The sequence below is a fragment of the Coturnix japonica genome, chromosome 1 (assembly GCF_001577835.2).
Source record: "Coturnix japonica isolate 7356 chromosome 1, Coturnix japonica 2.1, whole genome shotgun sequence".
NCBI lineage: Eukaryota > Metazoa > Chordata > Aves > Galliformes > Phasianidae > Coturnix > Coturnix japonica.
The window spans coordinates 14,225,992-14,249,450 of record NC_029516.1 but is presented as its reverse complement, the minus strand read 5'-3'; the positions used below and the strand labels follow the sequence as shown (position 1 = coordinate 14,249,450).

General features: G+C 47.6%; 2 protein-coding genes and 1 long non-coding RNA gene across 6 annotated transcripts in view; 1 reads left to right on the top strand and 2 right to left on the bottom strand.

Annotated features, from left to right (window-relative positions):
- Positions 1 to 9,939, bottom strand: part of GRAMD4 (GRAM domain containing 4) — a 66,056-nt gene extending 56,117 nt beyond the window's left edge. Inside the window, exon 1 of one of the 3 annotated variants that reach the window (XM_015851874.2) lies at positions 9,920 to 9,939. Coding sequence is in view for 1 of the 3 variants with exons in the window: in XM_015851893.2 (XP_015707379.1) it covers positions 9,070 to 9,098 (29 nt within the window). In the remaining 2 variants the exon portion in view is untranslated. Of the gene's footprint in view, positions 1 to 9,069; positions 9,200 to 9,919 lie in introns of those variants that run through there. The other 2 variants (XM_015851883.2, XM_015851893.2) reach the window with 2 other exon arrangements.
- On the top strand, positions 9,385 to 23,459 carry LOC107308206 (histone H2B 5-like). Of its 2 annotated transcripts, none has more exons than XM_015851912.2 (2): positions 9,385 to 9,529; positions 19,526 to 23,459. In XM_015851912.2, exon 2 carries the CDS (start codon positions 19,556 to 19,558, stop codon positions 19,934 to 19,936), a length of 381 nt encoding a protein of 126 aa, XP_015707398.1. In that variant the 5' UTR covers positions 9,385 to 9,529; positions 19,526 to 19,555; the 3' UTR covers positions 19,937 to 23,459. The 2 variants fall into 2 exon arrangements, with proteins under 2 accessions (XP_015707398.1, XP_032298433.1); XM_032442542.1 differs by lacking the exon at positions 9,385 to 9,529 and adding an exon at positions 13,366 to 13,388.
- Positions 15,462 to 17,069, bottom strand: LOC116652917. The gene is made up of 3 exons (XR_004306150.1): positions 17,007 to 17,069; positions 16,452 to 16,572; positions 15,462 to 15,942 (listed from the first exon to the last, which is right to left on the bottom strand). It is a non-coding gene; the product is annotated as an uncharacterized LOC116652917 (long non-coding RNA).

The window sequence follows — 23,459 nt, the reverse complement described above, 5'->3', positions numbered from 1 at the left end:
GCCTGGAGAAGAGAAGGCTGTGGATATCTAAAGTATCTAAAGTATCTGAGTATCTAAAGCGGGGCTGTAAGAAGGAAGGGGACAGACTTTTTAGCAGGGTCTGTTGTGACAAGACAAGGGGAAATGCTTTCAAGACTGAAGAGGGAAGGTTTAGATTGGATATAAGGAAAAAGTTTATTACAAGTGGTAAGGCACTGAAACACGTTGCCCAAGGATGTAGTGGAAACCCCGTCCCTGGAGGCATTGAAGATCATACTGGACAGGGCACTGAGCACCCTGATTTAGCTGTAGTCCAACAGGGGAGTTGGACTACACAACCTTTAAGGGTTCTTTCCAACTCAAATGATATTATGATTCTACTAAGTACAATAACCTCAGAATGACAGAACATAGAAGTCAGACACTTGTAAGGAAGTACGGGGTGGGGGAGTGAAGGAAAATACCACCTCAAGTTTCCCACACATTCTTGTCTTTTCTCTCAGATTTTATTAGTTCATGAAGCCAATTTCATCCACTTGGCATTTTGCAAGCAATTCAAATATTTCATCACTTGAAACACTCGACAGGGACACAAATGAACATCGGTCAGCAGCCACCATTCCCTCATCCCCAGATACACAGAAAAGATCAACTGTCCATCTTCAACAGCTTGGCATACAGGACCACGTGCAAGACTGATGCAAAAGAGGAGGGAAAAGGTAAAGATATACAACTACATTGTACAAGGAAGCAACTCTGAGGCTGTGCCAAGCCATAAGACACATCCAGCTATTAGCCAACGAAAGAACTAACATTTACACACTCGAAGGGCACCAGCCTTAGTGGGGTACTCACTAACAAAACCACTTCCTTCCTCAGCTTTTTTTCCTCCATGTCACCCTACAGTGACACTCAAATTCCCCTCCAGGCACTGCAGACTCTGAGACAATAAGACAATTTCAGTGTCAGGCCTGAAGCGCTGCCAGGATCCTGAAAACACCTCAAAGCAGCGCTCTGCAAACAGCCATTGCTTTCCATGGTCTCCTGACAAAGTCACGTCCAGGTCAGTTTCCATCAGATGCCATAGAACATCTCCACAATCTTGCAAGTACAACAGTCCTATGGGCAGACTTTTAGTCCAAGTAATTTTGTATACAACTTCCAGATAAAAAATTTAAAAGCACAGCAGTTTCTAGAGTTTAATATAACAGCCCTCAGCTTTTTCCACAGCTTTCAAAGAGCCTGTGACAACTATTCTTCAGGCAACCATACGAGAAACAAGTCTGAATAGATATCTTGTAAATTTTCAGGCTTCCTTAAAGTATGCACAGAGTTGAGGAAAGCTAAGCAAAAAATTGCACAGTTTCAACAAAACACCGAAATGATGCATTACATGAATCTGTAAGAAAACGACAAAGCCTCTCCTCCTAACAAGAAAGCCAACCAGCTGAAGCTATTACCATAAACTAGTCCAGTTCTCATTAATTTGGTTGCATTGGTAGGAAATTAACATCTTAATGACACTTGTTATCCTACTGCCTCATAACAGATGTTTCCAATGGCAAAAAAAAACCTGCATACAGTTGACAACTACAGTTTTGAAGATGCTTGAAAGAAATGGAACAAGGCACCTTGGAGCTAGTCTTTAAATAAACCAAAGTCCACCACGTTGAGCTCTAACCCTCTATGGAGGGAACGTACTCTCTGCAGCATCACTAAAGGTTAAATCTATGCTAAATGGCATTTGTCTGAAGAGAAGCCTCTTCTGACACAGCCATATTAGCAGCCTTTCAGCTGCATCTCAACATGAGGTGTACAGGACAAAAGGAAGAAGCAGAAAAGCTTTGTCAGTCTGTTGGGGTTTTTTAATCCTTAACTTGAAGTAGGCCCTGAATCCATTGCTGCCAGAAGGACTGACATTTGGGAGAGGTTATAAACCAAGGCTGTGTTAGCACACTGAGCTACTTTCTGCATGCTCTGTTCCAAAACAAAGTATTTCCTTGTCTCAAAGCATCACAAACACGCCACAAAGGCAGTCGGGTTCCTTAAAGAATACAAAGCCAGTGACAGTAAGTAGTAATCTCACATATCACTGAGGCTTCAGACTTCAAATGGAATAAAATTAACACAAGGAAAGCAGGATGGATAGTTCAGTAATGAAGCAAAGAAGCCAAGGTAGAAAGAATACATAAAGGATTAATGCAGTCACCATTTCAACCAGACCAAGCAATATCAAAGGCAGATAGAGGATGGCATTTCTATGTCGGCCTCTAAGACTGGGATGAGGGCCAGAGTTACACTGTCTGAGCTGACGGGGATATTTATGCCACTATGACGCTTCAGTCAGTAATGATAAAGGTCCAAAGGTCAAAGCTCTTGAAGAAAAAAAAAGCTGTACACACACACTGTATCTTTCTGAACAGTCATGGCTGGGTGAGGGGAAAGAGGTAATACTACTCCTTTCATGCACAGGCCACAGTAAAATTGTTTCAGCTCTGTGCATTTCGAAGCCTTTTAAGGAGTTTTTATAGAGGTAACAACTTGCTTTGCCAAAAAAGTAGAGTTCTAAGAATGTCTTCATCTAAGAAACCTTTTGGTTCTCAACTCAGAGCTGAGGAGATGATAACAGCATCTCACAGCAAAACCAAACGGACAGCAACATCACTAGGAAAATGTGGCAAACACTGTATCTTAATCACTCCCACCAGATAAAGTCAAGGCACCAAATCCAGACTATACAGCAGCTGTGGACAGTCCAGCCAAGATTGGTAATGTGCTCCATGGTCTTCAGACTGGTTTGGTAGCTGGAGTTTATCATGCTGCAAGAAAAAGGTTGCCTTCTTCTCTAGCCCGACTCTGGAATTTACTAGATATTACAAAACCTTAAGAGAAGCAGTTTCAATCAAGGACTGTTCTGGCTACTGCACTCAACCCCAACGGCACGCAGCAAACCAGAGCTGTCAGGCCTCCAAGAGCTTCACTGCGACAAGAAGTAAAACCACATCCTCCTGCAAACTCCCCTTCAGAAGAGGCAGCCCCACTACCCAGCAGACACACACACACACACGTCTGGTCTTGAAAAAGGGCCTTCAGGGCCAGCGACTGGAAAGGTTTCTGTGTAGCCAGGAACCAAGGCAAGCACCCATATTACTGTTTACGGCTGCATTTGGCAAATATGTATTTTATATGAAGTGAATCTACTAGTAAATCTTCACATAAAAAAGAAGCTACTCCAAACAATGATCGTCCTGCAAGTAAGAAAATATGTATGGCAGCAGTAGATAATCTCCTGAAGTGTTGGCGTCTGGTATTTCCTTCATGGTTCAGAAACAGTAGCAATGCATCTGCTGCCTTAAACACAGCTCCACAGTTCCTCATCTCTCATTTCAGACAACAGACAAGCTGTGGTCAGCCAGCCATGGGTCCAGCCCCTTCTTAGCATCTCCAGTCCATCTGTCTTTACCTACTTCTGACATTTATGAGTATTAACTTCCTAACTTTGATATTTATATTTAAAAAAGCTCGAAGGAATATCAGACTGCGTAACTGTAAATGCTTTGTTTGGTTAAGTGTTTGAAAAGGAGTGAGAGAGCAGAAAAGCAAATCACCACCTTTAGAACAAACAGACATTCTTCTTTGCTTAAGTCCATGCAGTGTTTCCAGAAACCACCTAAGACAATTGTTCCACAGCTAAGCACACACATGACATCTTTATGCTACGAATGAGGTCTGCTGTTGCACCCACATATTATGATGAACTTCCAGCCAGCTGAGAACAAAGCCACCTAGAGGGTAAGATAAACAAATGTAGTTTGCTTCAGACACAAAGAAATACAAACTGCATGGAAGGATTTTCCATGATTTAACAAAGACAATAAATTGTCCCCAACAGCAGAATACACGGTAATGAGTCACAGATAATAGCCTAATGCTTAATGCTTATCTATAAAGAAAATCATATTTATGCAATTCCAAAGTATTAAGAGCAAAATATAGAATTACTTATGCATTCCATCTTCTCCAACTCATCAAAATGAAAGTCAAAGCAGATGTCAGTGACTCTGCTAGATAGGGAAAGTGAAAAGCCCACAAAACAAGCACAGATCCTTTTATAAGCTTCATACAAGCTCAGAATGCTTCCCTGAAACACAACTGGGCTGGCTCCACGTCATCTGGAGGAGACCACAGTCCTCACTTCTGCAGTGTGTTGCAAGCTCCTGACTTTAGTTTTAATTACTGCGTGTTTCCAGGAAGCTTTTACAGCTCAAGTGAAACTTGAACATACAGCATCCTGCAGCTGACAGAGCTCTTAAAGGATCCACACGTCTAGCTAGGTGCTCTATAGCTTATTGTGAAGGACAGTCTCCATTGTACACTCATGTAACTAAAGGGACCCCAAGGCTGTACATCTGCAGCCACGAGCTGGCTCTACCAGAAACAAACAGGAAAAAAACAACCTTTTTCAGTCTCATAAAGCAGCACCACGGACTATGTGTGGCCTTCTGACCACATTACAAGAACTCCTCTACAGGCTTCCGCCATCCCTACGGCTGTGCTACCGCTTAAACACTGCTGACAGTTGTAAATCCACGTGTCTCTGTGCACCACTGCCACATTTTACCCAGCATGGCAAAAGGCTGTTAACCTTGAGAAGTGCAGCAGGTTGGTTTGAAACGCAGTTACTATGCACGCATAAGGACATAAGGGATCCAGAGAGATTAAACAGAGAAAACCCTTCCCAAATGTGGCACTTCTGTCAGTAACATCAGCAATGTGAGACAGAAGGACTTCTGCAGGCAGCTTCAGAGCTAAAACTCTTGCTCATGTTATATTTAAGAACGTGTCTAACTTTCAACATTCACCGTAAACTTCAAGTTATGGGAGAAGCTCTGCTTCGAGCATCTAAAGATACACTGTGGATCCTCCATTCTAAACTCCGATATTAACTTTCAAAATTGGTTCCTTTCCAAACCTGTGAACCTCCAGTGTTCTATATATAAGTAACTTCGCGCATGAAATGAATATTGAAGGAACAGCTGGCTTCTATGAGACGGTAAAAAAGCCAAGCATTAGTAATGAGAGCTACTAATAAAAGCCACCGACTGTCCTATCAAGAGAGCCGATAAGGCAGCTATAGTGGTAGAAAACAATAGAATTCAAGCACTGATTGTATACGTCATACAACTATAAAGTGCATGGCTTTGTTCTCTTTAATTAAGATAAGTATAGAGCTCTCATGTTAAGCAGCTGTTTTCAGGGGGGTACTTTGGAAATTTAAAACACATTTACCAACCATTGCATTTCAACATGGAAAAGGCAAACAACTGCTAACTACTTTTCCTGCTCAAAAATCATCCACCACAGCCTGACCCACTACACACAGATATACAGGAGACACTCAACACTCAACAAACAGAAGCGTACCCTCCCACAGAGCTTGATGAGCATCCCAAAGATAAAGTGGTATCTCACTCTTTATTCCTTTAGTCCTCCTCCCTCCCCCCCAGCTGCCAGCAGTGTTACCTGGCTGTCAACATCCCACTAACAGCTTTACTCTGCACCTGGAGCGTTGACCTAAAAATAAAATCCTCCTTGATAAATTTAACATGGGCCACGGAGTTCCGCACATAAGCGCACAAAACAGATGTGGCAGAACAAGAAACATCTGAACCTCACCCCATTTACTTTAGTTTCTAAGGCAGATGCTCACCTTCATGCACAGCACAAAGGAATCTTGAGAATATATCAATATGCACTGAGCAGACAGAGAGCCCTGATGGAGGGAAGAGCCCTGAGTGAGGTGGCTGCTGCCAAGCCAGGGCAGTACATAGCAACAATACAGCAGCAAGTGCTGGCTCAAAACAGAGATAAGTTTGAGACCAAAGTCTGCATGCACACAACCCAAGGAACACACACATCTATGTGATACAGCATGTAATGATTATGCTTCCCGGGCACGTGAATCCCATAAACCTAGTCATAAATCCCTTAATCACGGGTCAAAAGATGTGTCAGCATCTGCGTGGATGAGATCAGGAACACAGGGCTGCAGTTTGGGGTTTGGAACCAGAAATGTCAGCTCCTGCAGAAGGGCAGCAGCACTCGGAACAGCTGCAGCACCAGTGACTTAGAGTGACCTCCAGGTCCTGCATCCCAGGAAGGAAAAGCAAGACACAGAAAATTTACTTTACAAGTTACTTATTTATGCACTATACTAGGAAATACAAGCTCAGTTTGTTTCTGCCCCCCAGACACCTATAGAGCAAGCTTTATGCTAAGTGCGATATACTCTTGATAGCACATTTCTCTAGAGCAGGCAACGTGTTCTCTCTAGAGCAGGCGACGTGTTCTCAACAGACCTTGGCAGAGAACAGCTGCAGTAACTCCAAGTTGTAAGCAGCTCAGCTCAGCTGAACTCCGGTTTCCGTTGAGATGCAGACACAGCTTTCAAACTAAAAGCAAACCAGACAACCCGAAGTATTCTCCATCCCTCAGAGCCGGTAGCTTTTTCCCTTGTTAACTCAAGCAAATGTTAAAGACACACAGCGACCCAAGATTCAAATAGAAATAATTTTCCAAAAGCAACCAACAGAGCAGGTTTTGGAGCCTTCACCTTCTGCCACTCGCAGAAGTGACTGTATCTTCAGTCATTAAGGCCTGGTCTCCTAAGTCAGGGAATTAAATCTATTACTGCCAGAGAGTGCATCTGGAGAAAGGATTGGGTGGCAAGGGGAGGAGGGGGAAAAGAGCAAGAAAGCTCCTAACTAGAGATAATGTCTTTTTAATTTGCTGCTGAACGCTACCCTTTAGCCAAGGCGATTTACCATACAAGAGAAATGGTAACATTAAGGGTTGAGAAGGAAGAGACGTGGAGCAGCTACTGCCTAACTTAAACCAGGAAAACCCAGCGAGGTGTTCGTGCATTGCTAAACAGCATTCATTACCCTGACCTTTAAGAAACAAAACATCAGGAAACGCGATCTTTGACTCCTTAAACAAAAAGACAATCATCATAAAACTTTTAATGGAGCCATATGTCACACACAAAGCAGTCTCCTGCCTGCAAGAACAGGAGAGGTGGTGACCGAGTTAAAGCTGAACGATGAATTTTCACAGCAGCACAACGTGAAATGAGGTCGTGGTTCATTTTCCAACAGGTCGTTATTCTGGAGGTTGAACAGTTTACGTTAGCTGTAAAGTCTTTGTACTGAGGAGTGAACACTGAAATACCAAGCTAGGAAGATGCTGAATATATATAGCATTATAGACAGACAAGGCTACAGAGCTATATCTGAATTTAACAGTGACACTAATTAACCACTTCTCATACACTGCACGAGGTTCCTTACAGAAGCAAAATACAGGGTTTTTCCCCCTCAAGGTATTCTCAAAACAACACTGAACGCCAGCACATGATACTGCACTCACACCTACAGGGAACTCCCATCAGTTTCCACACTACACAAGGGCAGGAGGGCAGGGGCAGTGCCCGGGGCTGCCACACACACTGACACCGGCACCCCCAGCCAACCCTGCAGCCCTGCTCTTTCCCTAATGGGGCTTTCCCATCCAGTGGGGCTTTCTCTCCCCTCAGACAGATCCCTGAAGAGCGAGGACAGGCTTTTCCAGCTGCTGCCCTCAATTCCTCCTCCCCCACAGGCACTTACGTCACAGGCCTCAGCGATGCTCCAGGCAGGAGGCAAAGATGGGGAGATGGGCTCAGCACAGCTTCTCCCAGCACCCCCGGGCACCACCACAGCACCTCCAGCCCTGGGCTCAGCAATGCCACCATTATAATGAAAAACCCATTAGCCTGACTCTATCCCTCAGACCTGCTGCCAATCAGAAGTGCCTCCAGGAGGATCCCCACAGAGCTGTGGACATGCAGTGAATGCTGTAAGTCTGCTGTTCATCCTGGTGTCAGCCCCACATCGCATTCATTATAGCAGGGAAACGAGCCCAGCGTGAGAGCAGTGACACCCAGCTCAGGCTGCCAGGGATTCTTCTGTCGTTTGGTACCAACATACTATCCAACAATATTATATTTTATCCATCTTAGAATCAGAAAGTCAAAGACCCAACGCTGGCTTCAAAGGAATGCAGACTGTGTCCGAGTGAGCCCCCATTTCCTAAGGGCCAGGTAACCAGATGTGGGAGTTGGAGGGGACCAGATGCAAGTCCTGCATTGAAAAGGGACCTATGGCTAGATGATTCTGAGGAACAAAACCACTGGTCATGTGGTAAGGAAAGATAAGGCCGGGTAACACAGCATGCAGATGCTCAGGACCTTGTCTTGTTGAGCACCTCCAACTTCACCCACATCCATCCCCATGAACTCCTCCAGCACCTACCCCACATCCCTCCCAGCGTAACTGTAACCCTGCTACCCAAGCTCTGCCGCGGAGGTGATCCCAGGAGCGGCTGACAGCCGGCTGTCACATCCCCACCTGCACCACAGCTGCCTCCAAACCTGGGGACGGTCCGTAGACCAGACCCGAGGCCCAGAACACAAACACCCCCCTGTTAAATCGTCCGGCGGGGGTCCCTCAGGACAGCGATGGAACTGCCCCCATAACAGCCCCTGCTCCACCGCCCGGCCCCACCTGCACAGCTGGAAAAGCGGGGTGCTCCCCAGACACGGCCGGCTGCAGCTCCAACGCAGCCAAACGTACAGCACTGAGACAGGACGCCTCACTTCCCAGCCAGAAGCCACCAAGCAGACTACGAGGTCCAAGGGAGACACCGCTCCCCTGCAGCCCCTAACCAGCAACAGCGAGGGAGGCCGGGCGGCCCTACCGTGTTAGTGCCCGGCGATGTGACCCGCGCCGCCCCGCACTGTATTTATTCCGCCGCCCGCCCGGGCTGTGTCTCCCCGCGGCCGCCCCCTGCCCGCTCGGCCGGACAGCGCCGCAGCTCCCGGCCCGGCCCGCGCTCCGAACAAAAGGCGGCGGAGGACGCGGGGAGGGGGCGGCCAACCCGGCGCTGCCTCGGGGAGGAGGCGAAGCGGCCGATCCCGGGGACGGGAAGGCTCGGACGCGAATAACGTAGGCGGAATTCAGCGTTCGAACAGGCTCCCGGCGGGGCACTCACCCGGCTCGGAAATCGGAGCAAACTCTCATTCACGCTCCCCGCCGTGCCCAGGCCGCCGGAGCCAGGCGCCGCCCCGAGAGCCCCGCTCAGCCGCCGGGACACGCCGCCGGGACGCGCCCGCTCGGCTCCCGCTGCGGCTCCGGGCGCGGGCGGCAGCAGGTGCCGGTCCGACGCCGCCGCCTCCTCCGGCCGCCGCGCCGAGGCCGAGCCGAGCGCCCTGCGCAGCCGCCGCCGCAGCGCCCAGCCGCTCTCCGGGTCTGGCCGCGCCCCGCCCCCGGCCGCCCGGCGGCGGGAGCCCGCAGAGGCGGGGGCGGGCGGGGCGCAGCCCGGCCTATGGGCGGCCCGCAGCGGTGCGGCGCCGCAGAGCCGGAGCCCCGCACAGCTGGGCGGCCTTACCCGGCCCTGCCGAGCCGCAGCGCGCCCGGAGCCCGCCCGCCGAGGAGCCCGGACGCCTTAGCAGGCAAGGAGCGCCGTGCCGGGCCGCGGGGACGGGGCTGAGTGTGCTCTTTGTTATGCGGCTTGTGCCGGAACGCGGGTGTTAGCGGAGATGCGCCGTGCCGCACCCGGAGCCATGCGGCACCTGGGGCAGCAGAGCCGCTCTTGGGGCAGATCCGGGCTCAGCCCTGCCCCGCTGCAGTGTCCCGGCCGGGCCCGCTGCTCTGAGCACACAGCACAGCGGGGTCACTGCAGGGAAGGGTCGGTCCTGCGTGGGAACCGACACTGCGGGAGCTCGTTAATTGTTTAGTAAGCATAGGGCGCCATACACCATTGCTCATGCATCAGCTGTTGTATCTGCACTGCTGCTCTGAACGCCCATCTCTTTCGTTGCTTAAGGGATAAAGCCTCTTACTTTCCATCCCGTACGTGTCTTATCCGCTGTCCCGGGGGATGCAGAGCGCACAGCCCGTTGGTCACCATATGCAGCTCGTGCTGTACCCGGCTCGGTGCCCTCCCTGGGCTGCCTTTATGGCAGCGGGTCAGTGCCCGGGGCCGCAGTGGGGCTCATTGCACGCTGCCATTCTCCCATTTCACGTCACCGCGTGCCCTTTGCTTGTGTCACGTCCCTGTAACTTTCCCTGAGATGAAGGATTTATGAATCAAAACGTGGGGGAGTGGATCCGTGTTGGAGGCTGAGTCAGATCGCAGAAAATGAGAGCCAGGAGCGTGCAGCCGTATGGCACGTTTACAAACAGGGCTTCATTCATCTCCATGCGCTGCTCCTGGTGCCGCCAGCTCCGTGCTGGGTTTCAGGCTGCCTGGGAACGCTGCTCGGTCTTCCCGGGGCTTTGCTCTATAGCCTCCATAGGGTTTGTGTTACACTGTGTACTTTCCCTGATGAGGTTTTATTACACTGAACGCGCACTAATAACAGGAGGAATTGGATCATCTGAATGCAATTCCCACACCCTCCTCTTGGCTCCTATTATGTGATGTGTGAAGGACTGACAGCGCAGGTCCCAGCAGCAATTTTTCCCTCTGTACTGTATGATTTGCTAATTAGAAAAACAAAACGAGCCTTCCCCTGAGCGTGTGCCCCTCTTTCCTTCCTATTTCCTTCCTCAGCCCATTAATGATACTTGACTCCTTCACAGTAATTTGGGAGCTGCAGGAACTTGGATTTGTCTATGGAGATATTTCTGCAGAAGCCTCCAGACTCCTCCCCTCTTTTACTTTGAAACAATTTCCCCTTGTCCTGTCATAGCAGACCCTGCTAACAAGTCTGTCCCCTTCCTTCATGTAGCCCCACTTAAGATACTGAAAGGCCACACTCAGATCTCCCCACAGCCTTCTCTTTTCCAGGCTGAACAGCCCCAGCTCTCAGCCTGTGTTCCATCCCTTGGATCAGTTCTGTGGCCCTTCTCTGATCCCACCCCAGCAGGTCTGTGTCTCTCCTGCACTGAGCACTCCCCATCTGGACGCAGTGCTCCAGGTGAGGTCTCACAGAGCAGAACAGGGGCAGGATCACCTCCTTGCCCTGCTGGCCGTGCTGCTTTTGATGCAGTCCAGGATATAGTTGACTTTCTGAGCTGCAAGGGCACATTGCTGGGTCAAGTCCAGTCGTGCTCTGTCCTTACATCACTTGGCTTGTTCTGATAGGTGAGGTTACCAAGAACCAGGTACAATACCTAGCGCTTGGCTTTGTTGAACCTCATGATGTTCACTTGGGCCCATTGCTTGAGCCTGTCTAGGTCTCTGGATGACGTTCCTCAGACGTGTTGTCCACACACACAGCTTGGTGTCACCCTCAGACTTGCTGAGGGTGCACTCAATTCATTCACACTGATGAAGATGTTAAATAGCTCCGGTCCCAGTACTGACCCTTGGGGCACACCACTCATCACTGATCATCCATGCAGACATTGAGCCACTGACCACCACTCTGGGTGCAATCTCACAACCAGTCCATTGAAGAGTAGTCCGCCTGTCAAACCTGTATCTTTCCTATTTAGAGGGTGATGTTGTGGGGGATCTTCAGAGCTGTACTCAACCTTCCCCTTAGTGCTTTTTTCCCCACACTGTTCCTTTGCTCATTGTCCTGCTCTGTCTTTTCTCCCGACTGACATTTCCATGTATATAGATACACCCATCCCTATGTGTATGCATACTCCACTCCAGATCTTCCATTCTCCAGCTGAAACGAAGAACGAACTCATGCTGAAGGTCTGATCCTATCGCCTCTCTTTCCCAGCACCCGCAGTGTACCGCTCTGTGCCCTTCCTCAGAGACACACAGTCAGGTAGACTGAAGAATTAAGTGTATGGGCAACATTCCTAAATTCAGGAGGGAAACTGGCAAAGTAGCTTGTTCATCCTTTTCCTTTCTCTCCCCACTTGCATTATGCATTTGTTAAACAACACTGCAGCTATTGTGAGAACAATGTTTTTTCCTCATTAGCTCAGAGCTCTGTGTGGGGCTGGGATCCTGGCTTGCCTGCTTCCCTTTTTCCTGGAGCCAGGGAGAGAGAAGCGATGTGACTGCAGGATCACAGGTGTGGGTGGGAGGCAGAAGAATAGATGCGTTACCCAAAAATGCTATTTTAACCTCAGGGGGTGGAGTTGTTTAGTAATATTTCTCCTTGCCTATCATTGCAAACAGCATCGTTGGAGATTGAGGGCAAGTGTTCGATCTTACTATTGAAATGAAACTTCATTTTGAAGTATCTGATTTAATAATCAAACTGTTTTTTCTTGTCTTTCAAAAGAAAAAAACCACTGCTGAGTGGCTGGGGCCAACAGAGCTTCATCCCACAGATCCCACCTCCGCCTCCTGGCAGCTTACCTGACTCATAAAGGGAGTGGGGGATTTTATGTGCCACCTACATCAGCTCAACGTTTCCCTTTGTGGTGAGAGTTAATCACCACTCTTGTCATATTATTTCACCGACCTTCCTGAAGATGTGATCTGTCGGGGGTGATTATTTATCTTTCAGACCATCCTGAAAACTCCTTTAGAATAGATGTGGTGGGTTTTCTTCTGAATTCAGCAAAAATACTCAGGTCAGGTATCCATTGCAGTAAGGCTTTCTGTGCTCTGTGTTAAATGCTGGCGGTTTGCTTGGGTCTCCCTCAGGACCAGGAAGGGGTTCCATTTGCAGAGGATTTGTCTCTTAACACAAGATGTGCCACCTGGAGAGGCAAGGTGGGTCAGTGTGGAGGTCCTTCCCACTGGTAACCCCTGCAGGAGGAAGAAATAGCAGGGCTGCAGCCATGGTGATAAAGGATGTTTTATGAGGCAATGTTCATATCAGACCAAAAGCGAAAGATGGGAAAAATGGGCATGCTTTGGGGCACGTCAAATTGCTCTTTATAACCTGTTTATATAAGCTATATAGATCTCTCACTTGAGGGTGAAGAGATTATATGTAATAGGCTGGCATTTGTCAAGCAGAAAATACTGCACAAATGAAGGCGGATGGATAGGAAAAAGAACAAAAAGGGAAGATGGCAATACAGTGAATGTCTGTGCAGGAGGCAATGAAAGAGTCAGCATCCTGGGCTGGGGAACACCAGAGCATCCCATTGGGAGTGAGCCATCTGACCATCCCGAGTATAAATAGGGCTAGTTCTGTTCTTGATGTGTCTGCGTCTTAGATGCGCTGTAAATACAGGAGCTCTGTTCTGGAGATAGGATTGCTGCAGCTGTCCCACCCTTCCTGTCCTCTCCCACACCAGAATTAATTCCTCTGTTCTGTTCTTCTGTGTGGCTGTGGTTCCTCAGCCCAGCCTGCTAAACAACGAGGGCAGAACACAAGATAAGAGCTTGGGCAGAGTCCATAAGCACGTGACTCTTGGATCTAGGACATCAGTGAGCTCTGTGGGGTGAGTGCTGAGAGGGGCAGCAGCAGTGAGGAGGCAGAGCGAGGGGCGAGCACATCACCTGGGGGACAAACAGCTTGGGAACTGAAGGTGTGGGAGCCTGGGGGAAATGAGCGTAGGAGGATGAAGCCATGGATGGCTAAAAATAACAGGATGGTACAGATAATGTGACATTTTACACCGGCTGCGCTTGACAACCCTTTTGTGTTTTGAAAAGCAAGTCTTACCTCTAGTCGTTCTAATTGCTACCTACCAGCAAGGACCGCTGGCATTTGGGGCTGTCACTTTGTCCTCCAGCCCTCTTCACTTCTGGTCTAGTGGTTGTCACCAAGTCTGCAGCAGGGGGCTCTTTGCTCTCCAGCCTGACGTAAATATTGACTTATCCCTAATTATGCTTTGATTTCTTTGGAGGGAGATTGCCTTTTCCAGCTGGTAGTGGCCAGCACACATGCTCCCCTTGACAGTGATGCTAACCTCAGTGTTAGGGCTGGATTAAAACACCACTACAGCTCCATTTGCAGGCAGGCTGTGCAGTGTGGAATTTGGGTGTGAGCTGATGCCTTTTTCCAGTGTTTCTGGGGAAGTTTAAGCTCTTCAACCTCATGACTGCTCAGTCAAAGGAAGGTGTCAGCCTTGGTACCCATATCACATGTTCACAGAATCAAGGACTCAGGGCTGTGGTAATGTGATATGCTGGTTGCAGCAGAAAGGTGTCAGCAGCCCTGGGCTGTGTTCCTGCTCTGTTCCTGCCTGCTGGGAGTGCTGGGGAAGGATGCTAGTCTTCCTTTCCCTGCAGTGACAGTCATACATCTTCCTTTTAGAGTGAAATTGCTGTAAATTACCCAATTTGTTATTAATATACACGTAGCAGTATTTTGAGTACCTCGCAAGAATGAAATCTGACATGTGTAGCTTGTGGCATGCCATACCACTTCCAAATGTACCTGTTTGGTTTACAGATTCAATGCACGATGTCTGCATTTGCACATTGCACTCCTGGGCTCCCATGTTTTACATGGATGATGAAGCAGCTTTCACACGTTCCTGACTCCTTCATTAATTGCATGCTTTCCAATATTATTTTTTCAATCATGTTCAGGAAACGCTGCGATGTGGAGGCACAGTAACTGCAGGACTATAATTGAACTTGGAGACTCTTCTGGAAGGAATGTGGGTCATGATTGATTACAGCTGCACACAGCACAGCCTTGCTCAGCTCCATCTCTGCACATAGGGGAGAGTTTGTGATACTTGCTGTTCTAGCGTAGACCTGTATACACAGCATGAAGGTTCACTAAAAGGTTTTGTCTGTGCCAGAGGAGACTCATGGCCGTACTTCTGTTCTAATGTGCCCACCATTCTTAAAACTTAAGTGACTTGATCTGGTCTTTAGTCTATGTGGGAACATAGCTTTCTGCTTCTTCATATTTTTCCATGTTATTCCCAGTCAGTAAACTGGGAAGTATGTTATTATTTTGGAGTATGATCCCTGCTCTAGTATCTTTCTGCTGAACAGGTTATCTGTAGCAATGGGGAAGGTCACACAAACCTCCTGACACCTGGCAATGGGTGATGGAGGAGGAAGAGGCGCCTCATACGTCTGCATTGGTTCTCATCAAGCTCCTGCCATCACTCAGGTGGCTGTTGCTTAAGGAAAGGATTTGTGGCAGAAGAAGCAAATCCCAGTAACTCTGAAACTTGTAGAGGATTGTGCTGAAGTGTGTGTTGTTTAATGTGATGAAAGCTGATAAAAGCACAGGATGAAGGTGAGCCTGGTTGTTTTGTCTGTTGGACGGTTTTAGTACTGAGGGTATGGAGGATGGTTGTGATAATAAACACTTCTCTAGACCATGTCTTTTTATGGGAAAGCTGACTGGAGCATAATTGTAGCAGATTACAGTACGAGATATGCTCTTGTGAACTTTTAGAGGTTATTGATCTATCAAAAATATTATTTCTCCTTTTTACATTTGTTAGGATTTATTTTCAAGAGCATAGAATGGAGGGATGCCAAAGCAGGTAGCTATCAAGTGATCTTCTGTAGAGCAGATAAAAGTCACGTTAAATAGCTTTCGGAAGTACCCCCATATTTATTTGCAGCAGCAAAACCCTGGTAAAACACAGAGTCTGACTTTTGCTAAGTACTGAACCTGCAGCATTCCAGTGGAAATCAATGCTGTCTGCTGCTGCTAAGCATCTCTAAATATTGTACTTGTGGTTTCAGAGCCAGGTTAAACCCCCACTGACTTCAGGCACTTTCATCAGAGTAACAACAGCAGTATTTAACCTCCTGACAGCCATTCTTCTTGCAGTCCTGTGTCTCTCTGCTGCTCTGCTCGGCTCATGAATAAGGTTTTCTTTTCTTTAGAAATTCAGTATATGTTCCCTGCAGACAGCTCTGATTTATGGTCCTGCTCCATACTTGGTGTATAAGCATCTCCGACTGGTGCTCTCACAGCCCTGAGAAGTACTTGCAGCTTCGGTAGAGGTAGGACAAGAAACTACAGCTGTTGCTGGTGTTCAGAAATGTGTTTTCCAAAGCTGTAAATGGAAATGCCTGCAAAGAAAAGCAAAGCATGGGTTACTGTAAGGAGATTCCTGAGCTGAAGTCCCAGGTCATGTGTTACCACAAGCAATGATAAGGAGCAGTCACAGGGTTAGGATGTCTATCTTTGTTACTCTGCTTGAGTTTCTTCTGAAGCCGCAGGTCACTGTGAACGTGGTGTGTGGGACTGAGCTGCAGCATTTCTTTAAGTGTGATGGAGGAGGGGGACATCTTCACTTTTAACAGGTTTCATGGTCTGATATGTAACCATGAATCTCTTAACCGAAACAATTGCCTGTTCGTATGTAAAGTTAAACATGATTACTTTACAGGAGCACCCAAATAAAACACAGCAGAGCACATGGGGTTGGGGATGAGGCACTATTATTGATATGGGATTACTCAAAATCCTGCAATCAGCTCTTTGTCCCCCCACCTTTGGAAAAAAATCAGCTCAGATTACTCTACCTTATTCCAGGAAACTGCATTTCCTCATTACTTTAAAAGAAAGCAAGCATTACCTCATCATCACATGCCAAGAGAAAAGTTCTTCCCAGTCCAAAACATGGCATGGTAGCAGTTTTTACACATGGTGAGGATTTACAGCAGATGCCACAGAGCTCATCTCAGCATGGACAGATTCTGTGAGGGAAGAGGAGGAAAAATCTCAGTGCCATTTCCACCTCTGAGTGAGGAGAGGTCCTAAAGGCCAAAGAATGGTCCATCCCTTGTCATCCCTTCACACCACTGGCACTAACTTGGCGCTGATTTTACTGCAGCAACCCCACAAATAAGAAAGAAATGCTGAGGGAGCTTCTCTGCCAGTCTGGCTATCAATATATCAGGCATAGGAAAGATGCAGGCAGCGTTGGGCTTCACATGGGATTTCTCAGCAGGATTCTTCAGATCTGGGAGGCTACAGTGAGTCATATGTTTTCAGCTCTTTTTCCTTCTAATGATGCTGAGGAAAGGGGTGTTGAGGCAAAGGTGTATCTGTCACTTCCTACTGCTCTGCTCCCTAGTAGCAGGAAATGGCCATCTGGAGGAACACAACTTCCAAAGCCTGTTCTTTGTACCCAGCTTCAGTCTCCAACAGCCACAGAATGGCTGAGGCTGGAAGTACTTCTAGACGTTGTCTAGTGCAGCTCCACCAGAACCAGCTGCTTCGGGCTGCCCAGCACTGGATCCAGTTGGGTTTTGTGTTTCCCCAAGGGTGGAGACCCCACTGCCTGTACCAGGCCTCAGCTACATTCCATGTAATAAAGTTAGTCATCATGGCAACGCTTCTAAACACAAAGTAGTAAATGTTAGTTTCTTCAGGTTTTCTTTTTGTTCTTTTTTCTTTTCCTGAGAAAGGAAAGAAATGTGACTGTTCTCTTTTTTTTTCCCCTGAGGTAATTTTTGCTCAGCTGACTGTCCTTGTGGACGCCTTGGGGATGATCCCTCTAATTTCACCTCTGTACCAGGGCAGTACCTGTGTGTATGGCAGAAAATACTGGTGTCACCAGAATTCTAGGTGATACTGTGGGCTATTATTGACATGATTTACTTAGCACTTAGCAGCCTCAATCAGACCCTTTGTACTAGGCACCTTCCCAGCAAACAAAGGCAGGCAGCCAGTTCCCAAAGAAGGCATTATTTAGCTGTTAAAACTGTATGCTACAAAGAAATAGGTGGGGAAAAGCAATGACACTGAAGCTTTTGTGCTAGTCTCTGAGCCTTAGCATCTCCCCGCATCACAACTATAAATGGGAGAAAACTGAGATCCTGGCTGCACTACCCAAGGGCTGCAGTGAGTCGAACAGCTAGAACTGTCTATGTAAGCATAAGAAACAGTCATGTCCATTTTTCAGTTGCAGCGTTTTTTCAGTAAGGGAATTAGCCCAAGAGAAAACGAAGAAAGTGCACAATTATTTCTTGTCTTGGAAAAATGCCTTTCCCTTGAAAAGGCTTATCTTTGAGTCCGCAAACAAGAGCAGTAGGGGGTTTCTTCTCTTGATGTTGCTTCCCAAGTAGAGGAAGAAAGGAAGAAAAATGTTGGTGTCACCCAAGTAGGCAAACGCAGCATCTGAGTAAACAGGTGTCGAAGTTTTGAGGTGTATCCCGTATTTTGGGTCAATCCAGAATTTACCCTTCCAAATCATTCCACTGAGAAAGACACCAGGAAAGAATTTGGAATGGCAGAAGAATCAAGGAGGTAGATTGGTGAAAATCTTGTCTTTGGAGGCTTTGTGGAAAGGTAAGAAGCTGTTCTGGATGGGCATGCCTGGTCACCTCACATCCTTCTACATGTCTGAGTGACCCGGGCTGGTGGGAGTTGTCCCTGCCCATAGAGTGGAAATAGATGGTCTTTAAGGTTGCTTCCAGCCCAAGCCATTCTATGATATCCACATAGAGCCCTGACTCTCTTCTTTTTTTCTCTTGTCTCTCTTGGCCAACTGACTGTCATTCATAGGTCATCTTTGAGGGAGGTGCAGCCTCAGTAGGAGGCAGGAGACTGCAGAGCCATGAAAGCCCAAGCCCTGGGGCAATGCTGGAAGCTGATCCTCCAGCAGAGCCTGCAGGAGATTTGTCTTCCAAGGGAGCACTCAAACACAAAACCCTTTGTATTAGGAGACCAGGTTGCAATGCAGCTATTCCCTTGACCCACAATAAAACGCATGTAAATTTGTAGCGTAGAAGAGGCATTCACTTTTATGACCTGTTTACATACCACCTTTTTGTTATGGCACTACTTGACAACAACAGGCAGCTAAAGGTCAAGGCTCTGCAAGTTGTGGCAGAATGAATTAAAACTCAGAGAGATAATCCAGTGTCTTTGACGTGGGCTGGCCAACAGAGGCCTGCTCCCCACAAAGCTGATAGCCCCAAACAGCCAGAAATGATTTCAGTTTGTGAAGATTGTCTCAATCAATGTGTAGCCCAAAAGCATTTTGTTTCCTCCTATCTGCATTCCTGCTTCTCTGTCACATCATTCCTGACATCTCTGAGCTTTTCTACTTCCTGATATTTTTGCTCACGTTGACACTGAAAGATTCCAATGTTTCAGCTGGTTACCTTAAAGCTATGTTGTTTTATGTTCCTTTGTAATACGTGGTGTTAAACAATAGCCACGTAAATACGGCACCCTCAAAATAAACATCTGTGCATGTGCCAAACAAAATGTTCTGTTGGAGTTTGTAGTAGCTGTACAACATAAACAGCCTCATAAAAAGCTGGCTGCACTGATATCATCCAGGTGTCTCCAGCATGTTCCAGAAAGACTTAAATTACTCCATGCTGCAGTTAATGTTTTATTTGGAACTCTGGTGTTCCTCTCAGAAATATGTCCATCCCCAACCCATCTTTACTAAGCAGATGCCAGCTGGGTCCGGGTTCAGCAGTGTTGACGAGGCCAGTGTCATGGGGATTTAAACAGAAAACAACACAAAAATAGTCACAAAGCAGTGTGTTTCTCAGTGGCAGTTCAGAAACATTTGGATGGGGTCATGGGGTGTTTGTTTCAGATTTGGAGATGGCATTGATGCATCTTTCAGTAGAACTATACCATGGGAGGATACAAATGAATGTGATTTTTTGTGTTCTTTCCAAACAGCTTCAAGAAACAGAAAAAAGAGCTCTCAGGATGCCAGAGCCAGCAAAGTCCACTTCTGCCCCCAAAAAGGGCTCCAAGAAAGCCGTGACAAAGACCCAGAAGAAGGGCGATAAGAAACGGCACAAGAGCAGAAAAGAGAGCTACTCCATCTACGTCTACAAGGTGCTAAAGCAGGTCCACCCCGACACTGGCATCTCCTCCAAAGCCATGGGCATCATGAACTCATTTGTCAATGACATCTTTGAGCGGCTGGCAGTGGAGGCATCGCGCCTGGTGCAGTACAACCACCACTCCACCATCACCAGCAGAGAGGTGCAGACAGCCGTGCGCCTGCTGCTGCCCGGAGAGCTGGCCAAGCACGCCGTCTCCGAGGGCACCAAGGCCGTCACCAAGTACACCAGCTCCAAGTAGCTCAGCGCTTCTTCTCCAGTGGGCGCACTGAGCACAGGCACAGGTAGGCAGCTATGGTTTGGATGAAGGTCACAGCTATTCTCCATGGCAATGGACAGACTTGGGATGGGCAATAGGAGCTGGCTAGTGGAAGATGAGGCAGCAAGCTGGATGCTGGCTTATTTTCATTATGAGTTCAGGATGTGCTATGGGTTCCGCACGCTGCGCGTCAGGCGACGCTGGTGGAGGAGGCCTCTGCTTTCACATCTCATCTGAAGGACTGGCTGCAGAATATCCAGATTCTCCTTTGTGCTTGAAAAATATGCATGTGTGGTGCTCGCCATGGTGGCTGGCTGCCCCAGAGATATTGCCTCTGAAGTCTTCCTGGCTGCTTTCATACAGTCGTCCAAGATGGGCACCAAGAAGACTGCACTGTATCCACTCTGTGATAGCCCAGATCCATCCTGTTGTACAACAAAACAGCCGTACAGGTCAAGCTGACATCAACAGCCACAGCAACCACCAGGCACAGTCCATAGAGTAAAATCTGTACTGATCCAGCAGAGATCCTGCTTGGCATCAGTGTGCATGGCCTCTGTTAAAGATGCTGTGATAATGCCATGTGCTGTCCCTCCTCGTTGCTCCTGAAGGAGGAAGAATGAGCAGGCTGGTGGCACAGGCATGTGTGGCCTTACCCACCAGGATGCCAGAGGCACCAGCTGCCTCCCAGCTTTGCCAAAGCATCTGGACAGACATGGGGAATGGTGGGACCCGGTCATTACCTCCTCCAGCTGCTTCTTTGCCCACTTTGAGACCTACTTCAATGTGCAAGACATTGCTAATGCTGCTGCTTTTTGGAGACTTTTTTCTGCCTGTGTGCTCCCTTCTGCCATGTTCACTGTAAGGATGGACAAGTGAGTGCTGTCCAAGGGGCTGTTGGCAGCTCACCTTGCCCCTGCCTTCCCTGCTTCGCTCATCTGCTGGCAAGCAAAACAAAATCAGGGCTGGGTGAATAGGTAGGGACTCTTAAAATATTGCATCTCACTCATATTTCACAGATTTAATCATTCTAAGCTACTTCAGATATTCCCCATGTCTTCTCAAAACCTACAGTAAGGTGAGCAATAATAAAAGCCCTATAAAGCCATAGAGATTAGTGGAGGAATGTCTCAGTTACAAGTTTAGCATGCCTGAACTGCTGGGTAACAGATAAGGAGCATGTGTAAAAATGGTGTAAAGTTGAAGCTTCCTACTCAAAACACAAAATTAGCCAACACTGAAAAAAAGTCAGAATTTCTGGTAGGCTGTAGCACTTTCAGATCAAAAATATTCATGCCTAAATTGCTTTTTGCAATTTATTCTGTAAATAAAAAGAGCAGCAGAGACACAGGATCCAGAACTAACGCAGGTACTCTCTGAAATCCATTGCTAATGATAGGGTAAATTCCTACCCCTAAGTAACAATCTTGTTTTACATCTCTCGTTTTCCACTACTTTTTATCCTCATCTTTTTTTCTCTGCCCTTTGAGAATGATGGAGACCCTTGGCAGCTTGGGGTCTGAGCAACCCACAGCCAAAACCAGGCTCTCCTGCTGTGCTTTGCTCAGTGGTAGAACACAGGAGGGTTTTCAGCCACATTTCATACAGTAGGAATCAATGGCGATATCTTTCAGAAAGCACGAGCTGTGTCTCTGGACTCCAGCACCCATAGCAAGCAGCTCCCAGCCGCAACAGCTGTATTGGGCAGCAGCGATCTGTCACCAACCTCAGCCATTTATTTCCTCGTGGCACTTTGGAAGAGACAGCTTAGCACTCCCTTTGGTTTTCCAATTAAACAGTCAAAATCAGATACCAAAGATGAAAAAGTACCTGCACTGTCGTACCTGCACTGTTGAACCACCGCCACTGTCCCCTCTCCCAGCAGAAGTCAGAAAGCAGAGGTTCAGAGAGGGAATAAGGCTGTTTCAAAGAAGAGAAATGGCAATTTAAGACTGCAGAAGTACTTGAAGGCTTAAGGGGGTTTTTAGGTTGCTTAACGCCTGGTGGCTGTGACTGATCATCTCCATCCACCTACAGCTCAGGCTGTCATTTCACACATAATTTGCTCCTCACTCTCCCTTCCTATCACTTTCTGTTTGCCCCTGACAAGCTGAAGGAGAGGACTGAGGAACTGAACCGGGTTAAAATGAAAGTTATTTTTTCTTTTACTCTTGCAGGGTTCATTTGAACCCATTTCTGGTGGCTGCTCTGATTTGTCACTGTCACACAGACACTTGCGGCAGCCACGGGAGGGCCGAGGTGGGACAGGCAAGGCTGCCATCAGCTGGGACTTCCTCAGAAGCAGTTGTGAGCTCAGTGGATGTAGTGTCAGAGCACAAGTGACAAAATGAAACCCGTGTCTGTGCCATCTGTGCAGGTTCACAATCACATCAGTTCAGCGGGAGCTATTTTGGCTGGGATGGGCTTGGGCTGAGCCTTAGGGGCAATAGAAAATGGTCTGAAAGTGGACGGATCAAAGCAGCAATTGTCCACTTATTAAGCATCAGTGTGGCATGTTGCACAGGTCCCTGGTGAGGGGTGTTCAGCAGAAAAGAGGGTTTCATGCTTGTGTGTCTGTGCTTGTTAAGAAGTCTTTTCAGCTCTGGAACTGATAAAATAGTTTGGAAATGAAAATAATATGCCAAGTAATGCTGGTCCCACCTGATTCCTACTGCAACAACAGAAGCACCTCTGGGACGTTACCATGTTTTGCTAACCAATAAAAAAAAGAGCTGTACTGAAGGTTGGAAAAGGAAGCTGCACAGAGTAACATAGCGTTGATGTTAACCCCATGTTAGTCACCGCACTGAGTTACTTGGTTTTATGTACAGTTTAAGAGATAAAATTAGCTGCAATAGATCTGTGTCCTAGGGAGGATCCTGATTCCCAAGAGGGACTTCAAGACCACGCTTCACCTAAACCTACAGAAGAACTGAGCAGCCACATGCATGGCCTGGGGGTTTACTCACACTCCAGGCAGATGGATCTTCACTTAAGGATGGCAAACGAGTAGCAGCACACAGAGGAGGAGGGCCTGTCTTGGAGGTCACTGTGTGTGTGACCTGAGACCTGTGTGGACCTGACCTGAGACCACCCTCAAGGCAGAGGTACCCCCATGTTCCCACCACACCCAGCCAAGCTTGGCATGGCTCGTGCACAGCCCCAGGCCTTCCTCCCACCACAGCATCTCCTGACGCCTTATGTCCAGAGCAAACTGTTTACAGGGAAAGGAAGAATGTGATATGAACCATAAAAATCCATAAAAAACCTGCTGCTAGGATTTGGGAAGTTCCCTGGGACCAGCCCCTGGGGAGCAATCTTTCGTGCTTGCATCCATGCATGGTATCTTGCAGGCTTGTGTACACAGAGTTTTTCTGACAATAAGTGTTACATAATGTACGGTCTGTGTTATATTACTGTTTTACGAGATACATTGCAGCTGATTACCTGTTTTCTGTTAAACATATAAATAAATGCAGACCTGTTGGAAGCCAGGTGAGATGAA

Excerpts from the sequence above, each read along its gene's own strand:
- LOC107308206 (XM_015851912.2), top strand. The coding sequence starts at position 19,556 with ATGCCAGAGCCAGCAAAGTCCACTTCTGCCCCCAAAAAGGGCTCCAAG.